The sequence below is a fragment of the Enoplosus armatus genome, chromosome 22 (assembly GCF_043641665.1).
Source record: "Enoplosus armatus isolate fEnoArm2 chromosome 22, fEnoArm2.hap1, whole genome shotgun sequence".
In the NCBI taxonomy this organism is placed as follows: Eukaryota; Metazoa; Chordata; class Actinopteri; order Centrarchiformes; family Enoplosidae; genus Enoplosus; species Enoplosus armatus.
In genome coordinates, this window is record NC_092201.1 from 16250728 (window position 1) to 16274509 (window position 23782).

Sequence of the window (23782 nt, forward strand, 5' to 3'; positions counted from 1 at the left end):
GGAGCCGGATTTAGAGTTGATAAAACGCTGTCGAACCCCATCCCTACTCAGGTGGTTTGGGAACTTTAACAGCGGCATCGGCGAGATCTGTCCCGGGTGTCTCCCATGCTGGGAAAGCCATCAGCTTCACCTGCAATCCAGACAAGCAGCTAAAGGTAATGATTGTTTATGCCTCCGTCTGTTCGTCCCCTCCTCCACCTCACAGGGAGGTGGTACATCCGCGAGGGCTGGCTGAAGACGGTTCCCCCTAAAGGTGCAGACGCCAAGCCCAAGATGTTCTTCCTGTTCTCCGACATGCTGCTGCAGGCCAAGCGCCACAGCTCGCTACACACCAGCGGCGGGGACAAGTTCGCCGGCCAGCACGCCTACCCCCTGCAGGACTGCGCCGTGGAGAAGGTGTTTGGCCACACCAGGAGCCAGGGAGGCCTGCTGAGCGTGAGTGTGTCAGCCAGCTAGGCTCATAACTGCCTACCGAAGTACTGTTCATGTGACAAGTTCCTTTCCAAAACATTAGAGGGATCAGGGAGTTTCTGGGATATTGTGAAATATTGGGTTCAGCTCAGTTGGGAGTGGAAAACAGACTGAAAAATCACATAAAAGAAAAAATAGGAAGGGAATAAATGAATTGATGGAGTGCTGACTCATTTATAACAGCAGCTGAAAATCCATACGAGCAGAAACAACTCTACATACTTTAGATTTTAGCGTTCAGTTTTGTTCAGTGTATCCTCCAAATTAGTTTAAAGGATGGGTTCACATTTTTTAAAGTATACGTACTCACTATATAGTATGTACACACTGTAACCATTCCTCCTCTCCATACTAGCCGCAAAGTGATTCCTTCATATTGCAACCACAATGTAAGAGAGAGATTTATTCCAAAGCTGCCAGGATTGAAGAGACCCACTTGGTTTGTCTCATTTCGACTGCTGACCCAATCACTTCAAGCCTCGCCGAAGTCGCCCAAAAGTTGAGTCTGATCCGTCAGCTGCCGGGCTGATGAATTGTGTCTAAATGATGTAGTCGCCTCCATGAAACATTCATAGGAACAAGTCGCGCGTCATTGAGTGAGTAACCAAAGCGTTTATGCAGCGCGAGTTTAGTGCCAATGCTGCACGGCATCAATATTAATTTCCGCTCAAAGAGCTCTTTATGTTGCGGTGTTAATGTGCTTCCCCCCGTGATGCACAGCGGCGTGCAGAGGTTTGATTACTCTACTGTCTGCTCACACCGTCCAAGATGACGGCATTTGATGGTGGGGGTTTTTTTGACATTAAAGCTTACTAGTATACAGTAGGGCTGAGACGATAAATCAAACGAGACCGAACATTTGCCAATTATAATCCGATTCACGTCATCACAAGTTGTAAACAACCCAGGGTGACATCTCTCAAATGTCTCGTTTTGTCCGACCGGCAGTCCAAAACCTAAAGATATCCGGATAGATATATATATAGAAAAAAAAAGAGAAAAGCTGCAAATCCTCACAATATCGTACAACTGTAATAATTCACAAATTAAAATAAAAAGGTTTCTGTCTTTCAGCCAAATATTAGCTTCTTCTCTCAGCTCGAAACTTAAAAGGTTGAGATGGTACCCTCAATGCCTCACTGCTTTCAGAATGATAATTTAAAAAAAAAGACAGAAATTAAAACAAGCTGTATTTCCCTCAACACCACAAAACCCTCAAAATTCATTTAGCAGCATGTAAAGAAATGAAAATGTGCGGCACAAAGCACAAGGTGAATAGAAAAATCAAAAGTCGGGTGAATTCAGGTAATCCCAGTGGCAAGTATAAGACTGCAGGGTCCGGCATGATCCTCTTGGCGGGCCCAGATTTGTTGAAGGCGAGTGTAAATTAAAAGCATCCTTCAAGGGACTAATGAAAAGGCTGCTGATGGGGAGATTAGTCAGAGTTGTATTATTTGGAGTGTGTGTGTGTATGTGTGTGTGTGTGTGTGTGTGTGTACGTACGTTAAGAGCTGGGGAGTGTAGTGATGGCTGCCTGCCTGCCTGCTGTAACAGAATCTCTCAGTTGCTGGATCAGATTAGGCTGCAGATCCATCTCCTCTGGCCCTCCAGTAAATACATCTTCCTCAAGCCCCCCCCCCCTCCCTTCCGTCGTGTCACCACTCTCCGCCAGCCCCACCGCTGCACGTTATCTAACGGCAGAAATGGCATTTCATTAGCCTCTTATCCCACCGCGGCCCAAAATGCATACTCAATAGCATTACACGTAATTTCTCATAAGGACACATTATTGATCTCAGGGCCCCTACCTGAGCTCAAGGAAAAGGGCTGTCAGCACTCCAGGGCCCTCCTCATCCAGGGCCATGAAAAATTAAAGGCAAATTAAATTTGATAGCTGAAAATGCCATGGCAATCTATATGCAAAGTTTGAAAAAAAATAAATGTTTTTTTTTGGGGGGGGGGGTTCTTTGCCACACATGTTTGTATATAGCTGGCTTTTATTTGTGGCTCGCCACACGTTTTTTTTTTTCCCTCTTCATCTTCTGTCTTGTCTCGACCTTCCTCATTCTCTCCTCTCTTTCTCTCTCTCTCTCGCTGTCTGCAGCCCCCCCCCCACCCCCCCACCCCTCCGCTACTTGAATATTTTCCCACATCCCTGACAGATTCTCTTTGATGTATAAATAATCAAGCTAAATTATGTGCGGCAATGAGGCTCCGTGCTCTGCCGTTCTTATTACACAAAGTAATTTCTACCTAAGAGGGTCAGATTTTCCTGACAAATCCCTAATTACCGCGTTGCAATAGAAGCGGAATCTATTTGTGCATAAATCAACCGCCGTCCCCCAAGTGGCGAGCGCCTAATATCATGCGGCACTCAGTTCGGCCCCACTCGCTGAACTCTGTAATTAGATAATACTTTTGATGATGGTACATTTGAAATCTTAATCTATTAAATGTATAATGAGAGACACCCCCCCCCCCCCCCCCACACACACACACACACACACACACACACCCCTTGTAAAAACACCATTATGTTTGATGAGGTATACGCTCTGTGCAAACACACATGGCAATGATCGATATGTCACTTCTCAGCGAGCCAGCTTCCTGTGCAGAGGTAAATGTGAAAAGGTCATTTAATATGGTAAAGGCCTAATTTTGATCCCCTGTAATAGCCTTCCCAGTGTAATTACGCCACTCTAAAAGCCCCCCCTTTTTTTTTTTTTTTTTTTGTTTGGGCTTGGACATCTCCCTTTTGGTTCGTTTGACAAGTGCAATCTGAGGGCTGGTTTCAGCAAGGTGAATGAGAGTTGATAATTACTGTTGACTGTGGGCCTGAGACGAGTCCGCGGGAGGTCTGACAACACGTCTCTGTCCGGCCGCCGACGCGTTCTGTTACTTTACTCGACTGTACTTGCTTTCTCTGTTTGTTTGTTTGTTTTTTTTTGAGTGTTGAGGGGCGACGAACAGCCGTGACAAGCAGCAGAAGTAGGTTTTCCTGTACGACGAGCTGACAGAGAGGAGAGGGGTGTTTTTTTTTTGTTTAGTTTAGTTTTTTTTGCTTGATTTGGCCTGCCCTCTACTGTTTTTATAATGCTACTGCACGCTTAGCCCCGCTGTAGAGAGAGAGAGGGGCCTCTGATGACTAACAGATGGTGAGGCCACTAAAATACAAGCCGAAAGCTGATAGATCTGCCGGGTTTTTTTTGTTTGGTTTTTTTTATGGTTCCCGCGAGGCTGAAATGCATCTTTCAAATCATGTCCCGGGGGGGGAAAAAAAAAAGACAAAATGTCCTGGAAAACTATGATTTGTTGTGGGAAAAGTGTTTAATGTGGGACAAACTTGCTTTGAACTGTCAAAAGGGGCACAAGCACCACACGCTTCTTTTTTTCCCTCCAGTTTCCTTGCAACACTTTGCAGTTGAAAAGACTTGAAAAGACTGTTTCTGAAGAATAGACTCTACTTTGCCCACTCACTAGCGAGTAGATGGCTTTCCGCGTTCGGCGTGAAGACGTTTAACGTCCGAGACAACCTCTGTAGTCTCATGTAGCCGCTCGTTAGCAACCGCGTTTTTTTCAAGACACGTAAAAGCTTCAAAATTCACGAGTGGGGGGTATCTGCTGACGCGTTGTATGTCGTAGAACAAAACGTGTAAATCTCTTATTTCAGGCATCTAACCAAAAAAAACCAAAACAAAACCCATTAAAAAAAAAAACCCAAAAAACCCCATTGACTTCCAGACTTTGAGTTTAAAGTGCTGAATAGTTTAAAAGTCTGCCAGAATGGAGAGTCCACGTGCAGATCTGGAGTCAGCGTGTAAATGTAATTTGCAGGTGGGGAAGCTCCAAGGCCGTGTTGCACACTGAAATGTCCATTTAAAGGTGTGTTGAATGAAAACAGTGAATTAGCGTAGTACTACAAGGCAGTCTACCTGTGAATACATACAATACCTGCATGCATTTACTGTATGTATTTGATTTGTGAACACCTCATACACACTCATACTGCCACCAAACATCCTAACCAACTCTCCTACTCTCACCCCCCCCCTCTCTCCCTCCAGTTAACTTTCCCCAAAGCCAAACTCCTGCTGATGTCCAGCAACCAGGAAGACCTCAATGACTGGTACCAAAGCCTGAGCTCAGCCATCAGGTATGTACCTGCTACACACACACACACACACACACACACACAGGGTGTCTGTGAGCCTTCCAAGAAGTCATACATTGCTGCTATGTCATTTTAAAACCCTTAGTTTTCGGATATTTGAACATTGGACACGTTGTCGTCCTGTTTCTCATTATCTGATGAAAAGCATGCAGCTCAAACACGTCGCCTGTGTTTAATGAACCCGTGGATTTAACCAAAAGAATGACTTCTGGGAGAAGTGTGCGGCGTGCGGGCACAGGTTTGGTCGTCCCCGCTGTCAGCAGGTGCAGAAAGACTCTCGGTAAAAAATAACTTGAACACGGGCTGATACTGTACCTCAGGCCTGTCTGTCTCTCAGACAGGCTCTCAGCATTAATCAGCCAGACCTCAGCAACTCCACTCTCAGCCCGCCTGGCCCCGGCTCCCCGGAGGAGGGTCCGGGTCAGCCCCACTATGTGGAGGGGCCAGCTACGCTGAGGGCCCCCTCCCCGACCTCGGCATGCCAGGCCAGGCTAATTAGTTTATCACTTTGTCAGAGAGGAGAGAGAGAGAGAGAGAGAGAGAGAGAGAGGAGGCTGTCAAAGAGCTCAGACCACCCAGCAGATGGGGGGTGGGGGCCCGAGGCTGCAGGCTGACGGCTCTAAACTCCAGGGATCGTAATTAGCTGTGATGGAGGACCGAGGAAGAGGACAGGCTGAGAGGACCAGGGGTCAGCCGCACTCACACCACTGGGGAGGAGTACAGGGCTGAGTGTGTGTGTGTGTGTGTGTGTGTTATTATTGATTTAAAAAAAAAAAAAGACTACACACTGCCCGGACTGCCCATCTCTGAATCTTATTGGCCGTTGCTCTCAGTGATGATCAAAAATGTCTTGTTTCTGTGTCTCATCAGACCGCTTGCCGTTGTTGACGGCAAAATACGCACATTTACACACACACGCTCATCTGTGCTCCACATTACTATCATCTTCTGTCTGACTACAGCGGCAAGCTAGAGGTGGCAATAGTTTGAGTGTGAGCTAGCGGCCTGGCTACCGTCCAAAGCGAGAAACAACCGTAAGCTGCCATGATAAAGGCGGAGTAAAACACCCGGTGGTGGTAATAATGGTTGACGCGCTTCCCTTCGTGCCGTAAAAACCGAGCCTTCATTCCCCCCCCCCCCCGGGAGATGGGAGGGCCCTGCGCAGTGAAAGCGAGGCTTATAGGGAACCAATCTGAACACGTATGGCATCATTATTCTGTAGCCAATCAACTTTTACTTCATGAAACAAAACGTGTCTATCGCCACTTTAAAGAAATATCTTTTAACTTTTATCTTCTATCTGTGCAGCGTTTCCTATTGTTAAAAAAAAAAATGTTAATACCTACACACACACACACACACACACACAAATCTCCTAGCTAAGGGACTTAATTAGTGTGTAGATCAATATTTGATGGGCCCGACCACCAGGGACGTAGCGAAGGCTAAAGACAGTTAAACTCTTGCTTACCTTTTTTCAATCTGACCCTATCCACCTTCTCAAGCTGAGCTCCCGAGATACATTTCCATATTATGATTCATTAACTCTCGGTGGAAATGTATCGTGGCATGAAATCCTCTCATTGTCTCGCACATATTAAAAGCCAGTGTAAGTCATTCAAATGTCCCGATGGTAGAAGTTGAGGCGAACCTTGTGGGCGGGACAGCGGCCGGAGTGAATTGCCGATCGGCCTGGCGATGTCGGGACACAGATGGACCGGGCAAACTGATAACCCTGGCGTGTGTGTCGTCTTCACAGGAAGTTGCAGTCCAAGACAGTCGTCCATCAAAGAGACGAGTTGTGCCGGAGACCCCTCCACTCAGCCGCCGACGTCCACAACGCACCGAGCAGCAGCAGCAGCAAGAAGAGAAGCATGGTGAGCTACACACACAGTATTAAAAGCAAATACAGTAAGGACAGATTGAAATGATTCAACTTGATACAATGATGTATGCTTTTCCACCAGTTCCTTGATGTAATATCTCAAAAAGTTGAATATGAAGAATGGAATTTAAATGTTTTGTTGTTGTTTTGACACCACTTTATTGTTTAACCGAATTTGAGTGCCTTCCAAATTCATAAAATGCAACTGAACACACACACAAAAAAAAAAGATGGACGACACGTCTCCTGTCGCAAAAGAAACGTTCAAATTTGAACCCAAATTTCCAGAGCTTCCGTCCTAGAATGAAGCGTTTCTCTGCCCCTCCGTGCAGATGAGCAGCGAGACCAGCGAGCATGCTCAGAAGCCCCCAGTTGAGTGGGAGGGCAGCGCCCCCAAGAGGATGAAGAAGTCTGACACTCCGGAGCAGAGGTGGGATCATTTTAGGTGTCTTAGTGGTCTTGGGCACTTGAACAAACATCAGCGTGATAAGAAGATTTTTTTTTTTAGTTTATGTGTATGTTGTGAGGATTAAGAATATTTAATTAGGTAATTTAACTTTTTGTGGGGGGGGGGGGGACCATATCAGACACAAATTATCATTCAAAGCAGAGTAATTTGTCTTGAAACCTGTCTGGAGGGGATCTTTAACCTTTCTGACAGCAGCAGATATGGACATATTTCAGAGTGATACAGTAATACGGTTAATAGGGTCTGAAACCTCTTTATTTGTGTGTCCAGCAGTGCAGATGCGTCCACATCCAGCTGCGCGATCCTCTGAATGGACTTCGGACTTCTCTGAATGGAATTTCGTCTGGGATGGCGGCGGATCCGCCGTGGTTTGTCTGAGAGTGTCACTTCAGACTGACTTTTGTGTTCCAGGTTTGCAGTGTCAGGCCCCCATACAGTGGCTGTAAAGCCCATCATTTTCCAGTGATCCGGTCACATAACAGGAGCGTTCACGCCTCCGATTCTGTCCAGTCAGCTCTTTGGAAGCTCTGTGCGGCGTCGCTGTTGCAACATCAAGTAGTAATTACGTATGGAACTCCAAAATGGCCAATATTGAATAAAGAAACATTATGAAATACATCATCATGTGAATAATTAAAGTGTGAAATATACAAAGCAAAAGTGGTTGTGAAATGAACAAACAAAAACCCAACTGATTCTTTTTTTTTTATCTCTTATTTAAAATAGTTTTCATTTTAGTCTTATTAGAGTTCACTTTATCATAGAAATACATTTTATTTCCAAAATGCCCCTTTTCAAAAGTCTGTTTTTATGTAATGACAGGATTTTGTTCCCCTGACATTAGTTTTTCTTATGACATTAATACACATTTGGAAGAAGAAAAAAAAATCTTTTTGAAATAACAACTATAATAAACTAAAAATGAACAAGACTATAAAAATAAGTAACTGATGAAAATAACATTTCACAATAATGAGTTCAGTGGTGTTAAGGTTATTTCACAATGTATTTGACTGTGTATAAACAGTATATAGGTATATAAGAGTATGTATTTTGTAATGTCTTTTTTTTTTTTTTATTTAATAGTGGCCATTATAATCTTCCATAATTGTGACCATTGACCATAATTTTGCCAGCCGAACCCTGACTCGTTCATTTCCATAGAGCGACAAAGCCGCCGCTGCCATCCAGCCACAACACACTGCTAGATAACCGCTCACTCAGTGTGCGCTCCTTATTCCAACACTGCCGGTCGCCCGGCCGTCGGGTTTCTATTGTCCCGCATGACCTGAACACATCGGTGCAGCAGGTCACGCTGCTCCTCTCTACACTCCTTCAGCTTCACTGACAATCTGTTCAAATGTACCATTTCTGTAACGTCTGGTTTGATTGATTGTTGGACATGCAGTAGTTACTCGTAGCTTTTACGTGTGAGACACAGTGTGGTGAATGATTATTATTATTATTATTATTATTATGAATTGAATGAGGGCGTTTAATTAGTAGTATCTGCATCCAGGCAAGCAAACCTGGTTAACAGATAAAAAGTTCTACATGCTGATTACATCATGTCCTTTATGCTTCATTGTATATTTTTATCATATCTTTTATTCACAAATCAACAAATATATGCCTCTCTTCTGCATAATACTTGATGTATTTTATTAACACTATTTTGCATTTTTAAGCTTAGTGTGTATTTTACAGTTTTTTTTTACATCTTATCTTACACAATTTTTGCTATCTAAAGCTGTTACACTGGTTACAAATCCTGATTGGAGATGGAAATAATGGAAATGATCCCAATAAAACTCCGAAAGAAGTCATTGTGAATTTGTCAGCACTTGGATTCACCGAACATCCACTAGATGGAGACACAGACACAGCGGTGTGGCAACATTTTCCATTAAACCAAAAAAAAGGGGGGGGGCACAGAATTGGTTTTGTATCTACAAGTTCATATAATCTTTTTCCTTTTTTTTCTGCAACTTTTAGTATCATTGACAGGTGTGCAGGATCAGAAACTCCTCACTTTGAAAGAACCAAAGTACACTGCACTCATCTGTCATGTTTACGCACTAATAATGACAATTTGGTCCTTAGACCTCCATCATAAAAAAAAAAAACCCAAAAACGTTTCGTCATAAAGGATGGGTTCATATTTTTTGGTTGTTGGATTCAGACCTGATCCAGTTTTTTTTTCAATCTCATAACCAAAGTAGCTTAGGAGAAATATTCACAGAGAAGGATGTCTATGTTAAATAAATGCCAAAATGTCTATTATAAATGATTAAATATTATGACTATTATGATGACCCCTCCCGCTCTTGTTTGTGGCTCCTGGTGTGTGTGTGTTTCCTGTTCTTGTGTTGATTGAGGTGTGTCAAGGAGGATGAGCCACATCTGAATCATCTCCTGATTACCATACAAGAGGGCTGGACCTGGCAATTCTGCCCCCCCCCCCTTCTATTTCTAATTACAGTATAATTTGGTATAATAGTCTCTTAAGTAAAGTATATTTTGGGTCTAATACGGCATTCTAATTACAGCGTCATGTAGGTGTTTGTCTAATTAGGGCATAACACACACACTATCGCTGATGAAGAAAAGGGGTGAAGAGGAAATGTGTCATTCTGAAGTGGTGTGAAAGTACAGCGACATGTTCCTCTGAGCCCACACAACAAGGAAGAGACGCAAAGAGGTGTTCATGTTGCGTTCTGGCTCTATAGGAGAAAAGGCAAGTCAAAAAAACAAACAAACAAAAAACGTCCTGGTAGAAATGATCCCATCACTGCTTTGTCTATATTTTTTAGTATATGCAGTGTTAATATGTAAATATTTTAGATATTGAGTTGTGTCTGCTGTAAAAGGGTACGCCAGGGACTCACTCAGAGGTCTCAAATGCACGGGCGTGCGTGTACAGCAGGTACAGCCCCTCGCAAAAAACGTTGAAAATAGATGCATAAATAAAAATTAAAATAATTTTTTTTTTAAAAAAAGCTCTCAAGTTAAAATGGCACGACACCACTTTGTACGTCAACTGTACGTCCGTCCGTGATTTCTTGCCCGTTGTGAAGCACTGTTCAACAGAAAAGTCCTCCTGTATTCCCGAGCGACGTGAAGGCAGCGTGAGGTAACTTACTGTAAACAGAGCAGGAAGTTTTTCATTAATCAGCAAGCAGCGTCGGCCGCCCCCTCGGCATTCGCGTCTCAGCTTCACTTTAGACCGCAGCACCGAATTGAAAATGCCCGAACGCCGGGTGCCCTGCGGACTGGAGCTGATGCTGTGAACGGTACACTTCCCCCCCCCCAAAATGACCGCCCTCCGTCGGCCGGTGTTGCTGTTAATGTGTGCGTCGCTGTCGGCCGCGGTGAGGACCTTGACTTGGCCTCCTGCCGGCTGCACTCGACAGGTAAGCTAGCGCCGCCTGACACGGCGCACCGCGGGAGACGGAATAGAAGTGTTTTTAGCTTTCCGTCGTTCCTCGTCGACATTTGTCTGTAAGCCTCAAGCGAACTGTAGAAAGTTTTGTCCGACACGACGAAACGTTCTTGTTTTCTTCTAGTTTTCTTTTACGCGCAGGTTATGCGTGTTAGCGTAAATGCTTTGTTATTGCGCAGTTTATGTAAATCGTTAACGGTCATTTCTGGTCCAGATTGATTCACTGACACCCATGTCAGATTTACTCTTCTTTTTTTTTTTAATTATTACTATTATTATTATTCTACTTTATCATCTCCCTCTATTATCTTAAGTTTTTCATTAAATTATTCTACAGTGCTGTTATTATCCATGTGTTTCTGACCATTATTTGTAACAGACAGGACTTCATTGTAAGTAATGCTATTTGTGCTATGGAGGGAATTGCATTTGTAATAATTGTATTTTTTCTGTTATATGGTAATGTCCGTGAACGTGTCACAAAACACACAAAAGTAGAATTATCGCCCTGCTGTTTACATCCATGTCTGTCCAGACTCATATAACGTATGTAGTGAAGACCTGAATTGGTTAAAAGCTATAACATGAGTGTACATTGTTGAACTGATCAGTGAAGGATTGTCATAGATGTATTGGCTAAACGGGTACACATGTACATGATTGCTATGTAAAGATGGATTCTTACATACAGAGTATAGCTACGCCAAATGTTGTTTGCAATCAAGTTATTCAGATGACGCTTAGAACTCAGGATGAGGCAGGAAGTGAAAGGCAGAAGGGACAAGATGGAGGAAAGCCCGTACTGTGCTACTTGTTGTGTCGTCCCAGTTGACGTGCGCGCGACATCTGGAATCACACCCAATTCATTCTCAAACGATGGCTGAAACCCTATTTTGAAACCCCCCAAAAAAGTGATGTTGACCTTTGACCTTTTTGGGTAAAAAAAAAGACAAAAAACGTAGAAACATTTGTGTGACTTTTCGTCGCAATTACTCCACCGAAAAAGATCATTTTCAGGCCACAGTGACCTCTGACCTTTTACCGCCAAATTCTGATCACTTCATCTTTGACGCAATCGTTTTTGTCCACACGTATCTATATTCATGTTTTGTAGGTGTGTGAACAGTTAATAATTGTATTAAAAGTAATAATATTTGTATAGCACCTTTTTAAACCACTGTTAACTCATTGACGTCTTAATGGTTTAATGATATTTTCAAGGTGTTTTTGCTGTTCTGCGAAGCACTTTGTGTCATTTGGTGAAAAGTTCTGTAAGATGAATAATGCTACAATTCTCGTTTCTAACCTTCGCCCTTTTTTCTTTTTGTTTCCCGCCACAGGGTTTGACGTGTAAAGTCACCAAAAGTGAGTGGAATTTTTACTCTTCCCAGTTCCTACTGTTGTCATATCAAATGGTTTTCCACCTCAGCGGTTCCCAAAGCGCACGCCGATGGCCATGCAGGGTGCCGGCCCCCGTCGGGAGCAACTTTAGTGTTCAGTGTCTTGTGGATTTACATTACAAAATAAAATAACAAACAAACAAATGAAGACATGCTGTAAATACATGAATGCTAGAATGTGCGTGGAAAAGTGTTCTCAGCTGTCTGACATTGAGTGTGTGTGCGTGTGTGTGTGCGTGTGTGTGCGTGCGTGTAGGTAACTGTATGGACAAAAACTGGCTGGATGTTCATGTGTACACTCCCAGCAGCCCGGAGGAGCTGCAGGTGTCTGTGGACACCAGGCGGGACGGGACGGGACACCTGCACCCCGTGCTGGTCGCTAACTGGACCATAAAGGATGATGGTGAGCCAGTCCGCCGTTGGCTCCGCTTGTGATGTGATGTAGCGCTGTCAGGAAGTGACCTCCGCTCTGTTTCTCCCCAGGCAGCATTTATTACCTGAAAGCCACGGAGTTTCATGTCCTGGTGACGTCCACCAACGAGAACCTGTGTGTTCGATATTCCTTCAAAGACAAACTCTCCATGAGAAGTCCATCAGGGGAAAAGGTGGCTCACAACAACTTATTTACACTTGGCCATTATATGTATAGCACATATTCAGTGTTTCCCATTAAGAGCTAGCCTCTTAATTCTGCTCTCAAAGTGCACCAGATTGATGCATTTAACTTTAAAATGTACAACCACAGGAAACATCACATATTTCACATTCATTTTACAGAATGAAACAGTTTACGAGACTCCATAAGAAAGCAGAGATGCGGACCGCAGACTATTCTGCTCTCAAGCACACTTGTTGTTGCTCTGAATGTAGATGAAATGTGCAGCTGTGTCACAACAGAAAATATATAATCAGAGAGGAAAAACCGGGATTTGGACAGCCGCTGCATAGCTGTGGGTAAAACCCAGCACCCAGTTTATTATTTTCTGTTTTTCAGTGGTCGTTCTCAGCTAATATGGTGGTGTTGGACCCTGGTCAGAGGTACCGGGTCTCTGTCTTCAACATCCCCAAACCAGAGTGGCGCCACAGCGGCTACGACGTCAGCGCTGATGTTATCGTTCCTGGTGAGTTGCGAAGTCGGAACCGGGTTTGGCTGGGTGGCCCGTGCATGCTGCTGTCACTGTTGTGTGAAATGTATTTACCAAGAATACAGTGTGAGATTATCCATGCAGCCCTTGCACAGCTTCTTAAACTCAAAACAACCGAGTGAAATAAACAAACGCTGGGATTTTGTGCACGTGGTGTCATCTTCACTTATTTGCTGAGCTCTGAATCCTCTTGACCTGGCGTCTCTGCATTGCGGTTTACCCAGATTGTCAAGATCCCAAAATGCGGGCGACCCAGTTTTGCGTAGAGCGAGGTGAGTCCTTGTCGTTCTGAAGTCCGGTGAGAGCGAGTAGAACACATAAACCACCTCTAACGCGTACGTCTTGTCGCTGTGCTGTATAGGAAGCCTGTGGCAGCCTAACATCAGTCTGGCTCCCATCCCCGCAGCCGGCGGGAAATCCGCCCTGACTGTCAGCTTCACTCCTGACGGACTCTGTGAGGAATACATAGTGATTGTTCGCTGCTCCACTACCCAGCATGTAGAGCGCGCGTACAAGGTAAGGTCACGTCAGGCCGGATATTTGAAGAGTACTCGTGCGGTAGGCTGTCTGACCCAGAACATTACTGTAGGTGCTCATTACAGCATCCTGTGTTTTGTACCGTAGCCTAGTTTTTACCCCAGTTTTTCTTAAAAAAAAATATTTTTTATTTCAGTACAGGAAACCATGTGCCCTTTTTCTGCTGATTGTAGAAAAAGGCTGCTCATTAACCAAAAACCACTTGATCCTAAATGAGGTCACTGCCTTTAAGACCGAGAGGTTCCAGCATGTGTGGCCCTGCTGTCTACCTACTTTCCATAGAGTATATTCTATGCTATTTGTAATAATAATAATAATAAACTTCATTTATATAGAGTCTTTCAAAACACAGTTGCAAAGTGCTTTACAATAAAAATGATGCTGCAGGAATGAGTCCTAAAAACCTGGAAATGAGTGAACACTTTTACGCTTCCAGTTCCCTCGTCTCAAAGTCAGCGGGTTCTTGGTCTTCTCATGGTGTCTTCTTTCTCTTCAACAACTCTCTTCTCCAGGCTAACCAGACGACCCTGAATGTCACATTCAGCCTTGATAAATGGCCCAGATCCTGCTGCCAGTTCGACGCTGAGGTTAGCGTATTACTAACCACTCTGCCTTATCTATGACCACATTTGACCGTCGTGCCAGAGTTAACTCGACCCTGTTCTTCGCCGCAGATCAAACCTCTTTTCCCACAATGCGGCCAGGACTGTGCCCGTCGAAGGAGGACTCTGGATATTTGTCGCGGTATGTTTGGCAGATGTAGAGTATCATATGGCCAAGTAGAGAGAGAGGAGTGACTGGATGCTCCATCTAGTGAGTACTTAGCCTCACATTATGGTAAAGTTGGACAACAAAGGTTGGTGGCTTTATTCCCAGATTCCCAGAAAAAAAACACAAGCAAACAGCAAAAGACCAGCGGTGAAGTTACACCACTATGTGCAGATAGTCCTCATGTTGCATATTAAATGAATGCATCTTGTTTTATTGACGAACAGAACAAAATGTGTCAGTAAGACTGAGGAAAAAACATTTAAGGTGGGAAGCCCCTGACCAAGTGGGAGAGAGATTGGCCGATGGGTGGAGCTAAATGCTAACACGCTCACAACGACATTGTCGACATGTGTCAGCAGGGATAATATGTTTACATGGGGGGGGGGGGTCATTTATATACCATATTAAAATATGTTCAAAATCACTGCAACTTTGAATAAGATCATATCGTTCTATGTGCTCCGAGGCAGAATTAATCTCAAACAAATCCACTGTTTAACCCCAGTGATAATGATAGTTATGATTGCATGAATTATTATTATTACTTAATTTGCATATATACAGTATCGAGGTCGGGTACTTTTGTAGTTTGACATTGTGTACACATAACCCCAGATATAAACAACCATTTCATGTTGTCTAATTTATGTATTGGGCTACATTTGGGCTAAACTAGTAGACTGTATATAAAGATGGATGACGTCACACAGATTTGGCTTCTTTTTTGGGGGGGGGCTGTCATGTCGTCCATCTTTCTATACAGTCTGTGGGCTGAACTTAGACCAAATCAGACAGACTAAATGACTAACAATTTCGCCATGGCGGACCAAAATTGTCACAGTTGACTCTGTAAAAACAGGGTGTTCTGATTTCCACAGCCAAGCCAACAGACGCCCCCGATGCCCCTCCGTACACATTTGTCGCCCTGGGAGTGGTGTTTATGTGTGCAGTGATGGCTGTTATTATGTATGTCCTCTGCAAGAAACAAGGTCAGTTACATATACAACACATTGTCAGTTCTGTCTTATTTGTTAAGAAACATTGGTTTGAAATTGTTGATGTCATCTTATCGTGCACTTTCAGGCAGAGCCAGTATTGCTGCAGCACCCATGGGAGGTGGGAAGCCGCAGCAGCAGCAGCTCAAACAACCTCCCAAAGTGCTAGTCATCTACTCCCAGGACCACCACCTCTACAGGGACATAGTGCTAAAGCTCTGCGCCTTCTTCCAGGCCAAGTGTGGCACGAAGGTGCTGGTGGACCTGCTGGACTCCACCTCGGTAGGCATGGTGGGCCGCGTTCGCTGGCTCGAGTGGCAACGGCAGCAGCTTAACAATCCGTCCGACAAGATCCTGGTGCTGTGCTCGCGAGGCGTCCAGGCGAAGTGGAGGGCCATGTGCGGTGAGGGCCAGGTGACACTGAGGGAGGACATGGTTTCCCCCACCGACGACATGCTCACTCCCTTTCTCAACCTCTTCCTGCCAGACATGCACCAGGCAGGCACGCTGGGCAAGTACATGGTCGCGTACTTCGACGTCATCAGCGGCCCACAAGACGTCCCGTCGGTTTTCGACATCGCAGTCAAATACAAGCTGATGAAGCACTTCGAAGAGCTGTACTTCCGCATCCTAGACATCGAGAAGTATCAGCCAGGTCAGGTCAACCACATCGAGGGCATTGGTGGGGAAGAATATTTCAACTGCCCCTCAGGGAGGGCCCTGAAGAATGCCATCGAAACCTTCCAGGCCTACCAGTTGGAAAATCCTGAGTGGTTTGAGAAGGAGTGTGTGGACAGTGAGGAGGAGGTCATGACTGAGGCTAACCTGCTCATTGACCAGCTGATAATCCCTCCAGTCCTAGAGTGTGTTCCTCTAATTAGAGATGGGCCTCCCGTCTATGTGCATGAGGTGCAAATCAGTGAAAATGGCAACAGCGTTCACGTCCTTACACCTGAGCTGAACACGGAGTGCGAGCTGTCAGTGGTGGAACTCACACCAGTCGTGAGCCCCGAGTGCAAACATCAGTATCCGTCAAACCTGGACGACGTGCTGACAGATCACCTGTATTCTCCAGAACCTATCAACCTAGTTGAGCCTGTTTTGAACAAGCCGCCACCACCGAGGCAGAACTGGCTCTCCCTCCAGGAAGCACCCTTGGCTCAAATGCCCACCGAGGACGAGGAGGAGGATTCCCTGCTCCCTATGAACCAACTCTCCGCTCGTTCGGACCAGGTGAGCTCGGCCCTACAGACACCCCTGGACCCTCCAGAACCCCAACGCGTGCAGAGTGAGTATTCGCCTCCGTTCGAAATCGGCCACTCTCAGCCTGTGGAGATGGAGGACGAGGTCCTGGAGCCCAGCGGAAAGGGTCCGAACAGTGGATCCGACCAAGGCTACATCTCCAAAATGTCTTCCCAGCATGAACCGCCTTCTAAAGAGGACCCACTGGCGGCTCTGAGAAGGCTGCAGGAGGAGCTGTCTCAGGATCTGAGATACTCGATTGGTCCTGAAGGAAACTGATGCTCACGGCCCCAAGTGCTGGACTTTCATTGACTTTAACCAACATCGCCATACTTTCATGGAACAAAGAGGGGGACACAGAATCGCTAAAACACTAGACCCCCTCCTCTGAACCAAATCTTCAGTGACCTAAAACCCATTTGTCGAATCATACACTCCAAACACTCTCGCTCTCTAAAACACATTTAGCACCGTGTGTGTGCAAAACGGCAAACACAAGCTGAACACGCCAGTCAACACCGTTCACACTTGTTTCTAATTGCGGGGGTCAACCAGCTGAACAGAATACGAGGCAGAAGAGTACGTGTCGAGGCGGAGTCCGCCACAACATTTTACAGTGTACTGTCATGTGCTTTAAATTTACATTGTTTTCTTCCTTTTCCTTCGGCCTTTTGCAGTGCTGTATTTTCATGCAGGTGCTGAATACTGCGGACATTCAATACTGTATTACTTGCAGTACTTACAGTATACAATATGCTCACTGTGAATATACTTTTTTTTGTTGTTGTTGAAAATGCTTAATGCATCAAAGTATACACAATAGACATATGTTTTCCTGTAGCTACATGCCTTGAACACTGTGTTCTCCATGTTGTGCGTAACGACTGCTCAGTAGTGTTTACACGCTGACCGGCCGTGCGCGTGATCTGACAGCATTTGTTTGATTCCGAGCCATAAGGCAGCACCTGCATCCTTACACAATCTGGAGGCCCCCACCCCTGTGGCGGGGGCCCTGAGAAAATCTAGTTTCCAGGCTTTTATTGCTTAATTTTTATATTTTGCTCACATTATACATGTTACTAACACTGTTCTAACATTTCCATCACCGTGTTCATGTAAGGATTCCACTTTCTTTCTCCTCTTGTTATAAAACAATCCACGATAAACCATCCACGTACAGCACTTTCCTCAGATTTATTTCAGGTTTTCAACCACATAATACTCTTACATCTACAGTACATAGATTGGATTATATCAGTACAGATATACACCACACAACTTAACAGCACAGGTCGAATCCCTGTCCTGTGAACGACAGCGATGTTGTTTCCCTGTAAACGAGTTTGAAGAAAAGGAAAGCCCATATGTTATAAGACGGGGGGAGTGTTTTCCGATTGCACACGTTGTGTTTTTCACTGCATTGTAGGCTGAAAAGAGGAAATAACATTTGAGTCCGGGTAGCACGATTGGCTCCTTTCAACATCCACGTCCATGAGAGCCTTTAGTCGTCTCAGTGTTGCCACGCACTGTGCTTGTTCATGCAGGTTAAAAGGTCCACTATACGTCCGTTTAAATGTAAACAAATGCTTGTGAGCAAGACCGCGCCGGCAAGCTCCATGTGCAAATCCAAATAAAGCGTAGGAGCGTCGATTACTGGCACAAGGAAATGATACAAAAGAGTATAAAATATAACATTTGAAAGACTTTGGCAAGGCGTGATGAGCAATAAACAAACGGAAGCCGTTCTCTGTGCAATACGAGAAACGAAGCCGGAGCAGCCGACATGTCGCGCTGTGTGTGTGCGTGCGTTGCAGCAAACCTCAAGCTCCACTTATTCGCTTTCCGGAATCCCCCTTTCAGCCGCATCTCATGGTCTACCCATCAGCGGATAGCGTCTCGGCCATGGAGACGCCCTCCCAGTATGGCACTTCATTGCTGTTTGTGTGTATGTGTAGGTGGGAAACTGAGGAGGACCGGCCTTGTGTGTGACATCAGCTGTCTTTGGAAAAACCCAGACCAAAACCGCTAACAGCATCCACTGGGAAGAGGTCAAGGGTCGTCGATGTGTGACCAGAGAAGAGAAAGACGTACGCGACCACCGGTGGCCAAAGATCTGCACTTAAGTCAGATGATGTGGTTGAAAGCTCTGGAAAAGTCAAAGTTGACCATGAGACTATTCAATTATCTTTTTTTTTATATATATATTGTTCTAAATAATACCAATCATTATTCATTATTATTATTATTTAGCATAAACATTTCATTGCATTGTCCACAGCTGGATTGGCTGAACGTTAAGTCCCGCCCCCTTTGTACCCTATACAATGCTCCAATCAAAGCACGACCTCAGACAGCTCTCTGGAGTACGTAGACCAGGTCCAGGTGACAACATGGACCTGTGTCGCAATGGCTGACGGCTGCAGGTCAGAGTTTTCAGGGGTAAGTGGACATATCCTTGTACAGAAGTAGCCGAGAGGTTTCGGTTATTATACATTCACTGGGTTTTTAGGACTGAAGTCGGTTGAAAAATGTTATTTATTCCTACAGCTGAGGGCTCCTTCAAGAACTTTGTAAATATTGTTTAGATTCGCCCGTTTAGATTTGCTCTCAAACGTGAACAAAACCGCGACGGAACCCGATGCCACATCTGTGGCGTTTGGCTGTGGTTGGCCGACCACCCACCTGTAGCTGCTCGACCCTCGCCGGCCTTTGTCAGCTGCATGTTCGGCCAATTCAGCACCAGGCGATACAGCCGATTCTTTCAAGTGAGTCTGGTGCGTCAGGACCCTCAAAGGTAAATGAACAATTCCCTAATTTGCACAATAATGGACCCATATCTCCAAATGTAGATGCTAATGGGAGCCATTTTTTTTGTTGTTGCATGTTTTACCCTTTTATTTATTTTTTTACCCACAAATCTCACACACATGTCCGTCCACCGGCATCAGCTCATTCCAATACAGCTTGAACGTCGCACCTCGTCGTCACCGCTACATACTTTCGTTCTCAGTTCAGTCCGCATTACGGTAGCCACAATCCCACCATTCCAGCCATACGGTTGTTGGGTGATGAGGCCTGGCTCGTGCTGGACGGGGAGCAGGCTTGTTGACACAAAGTTGGGAAGAAACTGGCATTAAGATTTCCCATCACGGGACCTAGACTAAACCGGGAAAAACAGACCCAGGCCAAAAGTGCACAAAAGTATGTGGCCCTTTCAAGTCGATCTGCACTTCAAGGTGCATTACTACGCAGGCATAATTCAGTGTAATGATAAGACACCGCGATGGTTTAGCAGGTGGCAAGTGCGCAAGTTCAATTTCAAGGCTGTATTGAAATGACTGGCCGTCTGGAAGGCGAAATATTGGTGAGACGCAGTAAAAAAAAAAACCTCGGCGGTCCGCCTGCACCGCTCAGAGAAAGCAAACAAAGCTGGCAAATTGCACCGAGACCCTCGCTGTGATTGAATCCACCTCAGTGAAGTTCTTTCAGCTCCAAAATATTAGGCACTAAAAATCAGTTCAGACCCCTCTGAGCCACATTGCACGACGTCAGCCACACACACTCTTATCTAATATACTTTGATCAGCCATTGTTTGTTAGATGCAACGTTAATACGAGATGATTGAAGAGCTACTGGCGGAGGACAGCGGTCATGCCGCGACATGCTGTCTAGTAAATGTGCTGCTGTAAATAGTGCACTGACCCACTGAGATGGGGTTTGGTTATGTTTGTTCCCAACAGCACCTGAATGCAGATTGTCTCCCATTTTCAACTCATCGACATGCAAGCGTCTACGTGCAGTCTCCGGAAAAAGGTGGATTTTCAACCGAACCTGTGCGTCACTTTTCATCTGTTTGAATTCCATGGAGTGGAAAGGTCCGATGCTTTTTAGTCGCATTGTTTGGCTGTGTGTGTGTGTGTGTGTGTGGGGGGGGGAGCTCAGAGTTACAACAGAGCTCAATCACGAGGACAGACCTTTTGTCAACAAGTCCTCCGACGTATTGCCTTCCGAAATGAGCGTTGATGTTGACGACCAACAACCGACCAATTAGACCATAACAAAAATGACATCATATTTTCTGGCCTGCTACCTCTGTGGTGAAGATTTAGCTTGCATGGAACCCCCATTTCCACCAGGTAATCTAGATTTACTGGTAATCTAGATCTATTACTGGTGGAAATGGGGGTTCCGTAATTTAATGGGGGAAACACCTGCCAACTGGAACACCAAAACAACGAGCCAAAAGCCCCAGACGTGACTCACAGGTGTGTTGAAAATGACACAAACCTTTTCAGACTCTGCCGAGCTTTGTTTTTTTCTTGCATGCTTGGCATGAACCTTTTAGCAGAGGAGAACTGCCGCAGGCCCGTGAAGGGATAAAAGGGTGTTGGCGACCCAGAGAACTATACAGTGCCTAAAGAAGCGACCGATGTCAGTGGCCGAGTGATCTTTCAGGACTCATGATCCAGAAAGCGACAGAAGTCGTAGAACAGTAGCGCAGCCAATAATAACACCAACACCGACCAGGAACTCTTGTTGGCCGAGGGGTCCATTTAAAAAGGGCTGTAGAAAACCTGTCAACCTGTCACGGCACTGTTGGATCTTTATACATGGCGTTAGCACACACGTCTACTCTGCTCTCAGTACCAGACGGGGCATTTAGAACCGGCACAGACCCGCAGACAAAAAAAATAATAACACTAAATGGGTGGAGCCCCTGGTTCGAGTCAAACCAGAGGACTGTTCAAATTGCACTTAACGTGTCTTCTCTGCATTCAATTCAAGTGCACGGAACTGAGCACAGAACTCTACGAGGTCCAACACGCCAACGGTTTCGCTCTCCTTTTTTTTTTTTTTTTCTCTCTCTCTCTTCCGTAGGCTGCATCAGCTGCAGCACCTGTAGTCTGGTCTGGAAAGGGAGCGTTTGTAAGGCTGGTATGGACGACGCGTTCCAGGCACGTCCCAAAAATCGGTAAAATCCATTCTCCTGTGTAATCGGACCCCCAGAAAGTCAGACTCTCCGAGCTGGAAAACCTCAGAAAGATTAGTCCGCTCCAGGGGCTTCGAGAGATGCAGTTATCTGACATTGTTCCAACATAAACACCTACACAGAATCCAACTGCTGCCTATGATGATGAATATGTGTATTCTTTTTGTATGATGTTATATCCACCATAACCCCAATGCGGTTATTGCATAAACATAGCTGGTCACTGGCTGGATTACCAAGCGGGCAACTGCCTCAGGACCCCAGAGCCTCGGGGGGCCCCCCCGAAGACCTCAGGTTTTGTACACCGTACGTCGACCTTGTGGTCATTTGATTCATCACAAAGTTGTTTGGTAATACGCACCACTTACAGATGGGTCCAAAGTCAAAACTGAACACAGGACCGCGACTACTCGCTCATTTTTACCTCGTGGCCCCCCGTGGCAGGTTAACTGTTGATGTGTGTGGGATTAACGTCATAGAAATACATGTTGGAGAGTATTCCTGAGTGAGAGCGTTCCTGCAACACAACATTCGAAACGGAGCTGACAGGCCGTTTAGAAAATGGTGTTATTAACACACACAAACAAACAAAAAAAAAAGTCTATGTTCTCTTGAGGTTTTGGCCAAGAAACCGCTGCTTCTCTCGTAAAAGCCGGCGTATATAAAATTGGAAAGTACGGTTGCACTAAAGGTTGTTAATTGGTGAAGGAGTTTGCACTGGTAAGCCCTTGATATAACCAAACTACTAAGAAGCTGCCATGGGGCTCACAGACACCAAGGGGGCAGGGGGGGGGGCTATTTAATCACGTGGTTTTGGTGTGTTGTTACATAGTTGCACTTGACATAAAAGAAACATCTACTGTTTAAAGGGTCAGTTCAGGTGGAATCTAACCCTGCACATATTTCCATTGGGATTTGGCTATTTTCTAATATATATATATATATATTTATCTCTGAGATTTCTGCCTTAACCCCGATACAACGGAGGTGGATATTATTCAGTCTGTGCTCACAGCAGTGTGAGAGTTCTAAAGCACCTTCAGCAAGACCCTCCTCTTTTAGAGAGGTCCGCTTTTCAAATCTAGTTTAAATATTGTTCATATCTCAGTTGATATTATGCTTACGTGGTGCATATCCTGAAATAAGTTAGTGTTTAATGAACTTATAACTCAACTAAATTGGAGTATATGGAAGGGGGGGGGGGGGCTCAACAGGGGCCCACAGCTCCCTATTTGCCCGTGGGGCCCTGCTAGCAGGTTAATCCAGCCCTGTCATAGAGCGCTGCAGGGATGACTTTTTTTTTTTTGTGTAGGCCGACCCGGAAGTTAGCGTCGCCCCTGGTTCCCTCGACAAAAAGCCAACGGGATTGTCGCAGGAAATAAGCTCTGTGGCGAAACAAAAAGTTCATGACGCTTATAATAATAATAATCTTCACTGATGAACGCCGTGTTTTATGATTCTTGAAGCGTAAATGGAATCGCCAGAAGGAAAAAGCTAACGTTAGCCTATAAAGGAACTACACCACGGTCGCGTTACTTCAACGTCACCACCGCTAAGCTTCACTTTTAAGAGCATATAGATAGATGTAGATATATAGACAGGTAGATATAGAGGATAAACACAACGAGGCTGGAAAGGCGGCACTAGTGAGCAGACGACTTCCCGTGTTAACGCCCCCCCCCCCCCCGACAACCTCTGTCGTCTCATCTAGCCGCTTGCTAGCATCCGCCTTTTTTTAAGACGCGTAAAAAGCTTCAAAATTCACGTATTTCACGCCGTAGAACTAAACTTTAAGCTTGTGTTAGCCACAGACCTTATTTTTGCAGGCATCTGTACAAAAAACCCAATCAAAAAATAAATAAATAACTAAAAAAGCCCATTGATTCGAGGCGAGGGAACAGGAAGTGTGAAAATGCGGACTCATTTCCGGGTTTTTAGGACTCATTCCTGCAGAATTCTATTGCACTGAGGTGGAGGCGGTGATCTCAACTGTCCCCCGGAGGTAATTGAGAAAACGTGTATTTTGGCACCTCGGGTGAAGCGACCCTTTAAGTTCAGCCTATTCGCATGGTCAGTATTAGTTAATGTACTTTGTAATCTAAGTTAATGGCGTTTTTCTGGCCTTAATAACTTACATGTAGGTTCGCTGCTTTGGCCTCACTTTTCCAAAACCACTATCTGAAAGCGCAGACTGGGACCTAATTGGGATTTTTCCAGTTTCCAGCTGTGACCCTCGCATCCTCCGGCCCTCTAGGACTGG

At 45.2% G+C, this 23782-nt stretch overlaps 3 protein-coding genes across 3 annotated transcripts in view; 2 read left to right on the forward strand and 1 right to left on the reverse strand.

Moving 5' to 3' along the window:
• Positions 1-7309, forward strand: part of arhgef39 (Rho guanine nucleotide exchange factor (GEF) 39) — a 36469-nt gene extending 29160 nt beyond the window's left edge. The window contains exons 7-11 of the mRNA XM_070929216.1: positions 206-435; positions 4539-4627; positions 6405-6522; positions 6863-6960; positions 7270-7309. Of these exons, the coding sequence (XP_070785317.1) occupies positions 206-435; positions 4539-4627; positions 6405-6522; positions 6863-6960; positions 7270-7309 (575 nt within the window). The remainder of the gene's footprint in view (positions 1-205; positions 436-4538; positions 4628-6404; positions 6523-6862; positions 6961-7269) is intronic.
• A 2985-nt stretch (positions 7310-10294) lies between these two features.
• On the forward strand, positions 10295-17708 carry il17ra1a (interleukin 17 receptor A1a). Its single transcript, XM_070928880.1, has 11 exons — positions 10295-10412; positions 11782-11806; positions 12098-12244; positions 12325-12446; positions 12836-12962; positions 13211-13258; positions 13348-13502; positions 14036-14110; positions 14198-14267; positions 15173-15283; positions 15378-17708. The coding sequence occupies exons 1-11, from the start codon at positions 10314-10316 to the stop codon at positions 16808-16810; spliced, it is 2412 nt and encodes an 803-aa protein (XP_070784981.1). The 5' UTR covers positions 10295-10313; the 3' UTR covers positions 16811-17708.
• A 6064-nt stretch (positions 17709-23772) lies between these two features.
• Positions 23773-23782, reverse strand: part of tmem121b (transmembrane protein 121B) — a 1179-nt gene continuing 1169 nt past the window's right edge. Inside the window, exon 1 of the mRNA XM_070929391.1 lies at positions 23773-23782. This exon is cut by the window's right edge and continues 1169 nt beyond it. Within this exon, the coding sequence (XP_070785492.1) occupies positions 23773-23782 (10 nt within the window).

What these genes read in the sequence shown, in the direction of transcription:
- il17ra1a (XM_070928880.1), top strand. Translation starts at nt 10,314, where the DNA reads ATGACCGCCCTCCGTCGGCCGGTGTTGCTGTTAATGTGTGCGTCGCTG. An exon ending in CCAGTTTTGCGTAGAGCGAG is followed by an intron (nt 13,259 to 13,347) that starts GTGAGTCCTTGT and finishes TGTGCTGTATAG; the next exon opens with GAAGCCTGTGGCAGCCTAAC. An exon ending in TGTCCTCTGCAAGAAACAAG is followed by an intron (nt 15,284 to 15,377) that starts GTCAGTTACATA and finishes GTGCACTTTCAG; the next exon opens with GCAGAGCCAGTATTGCTGCA.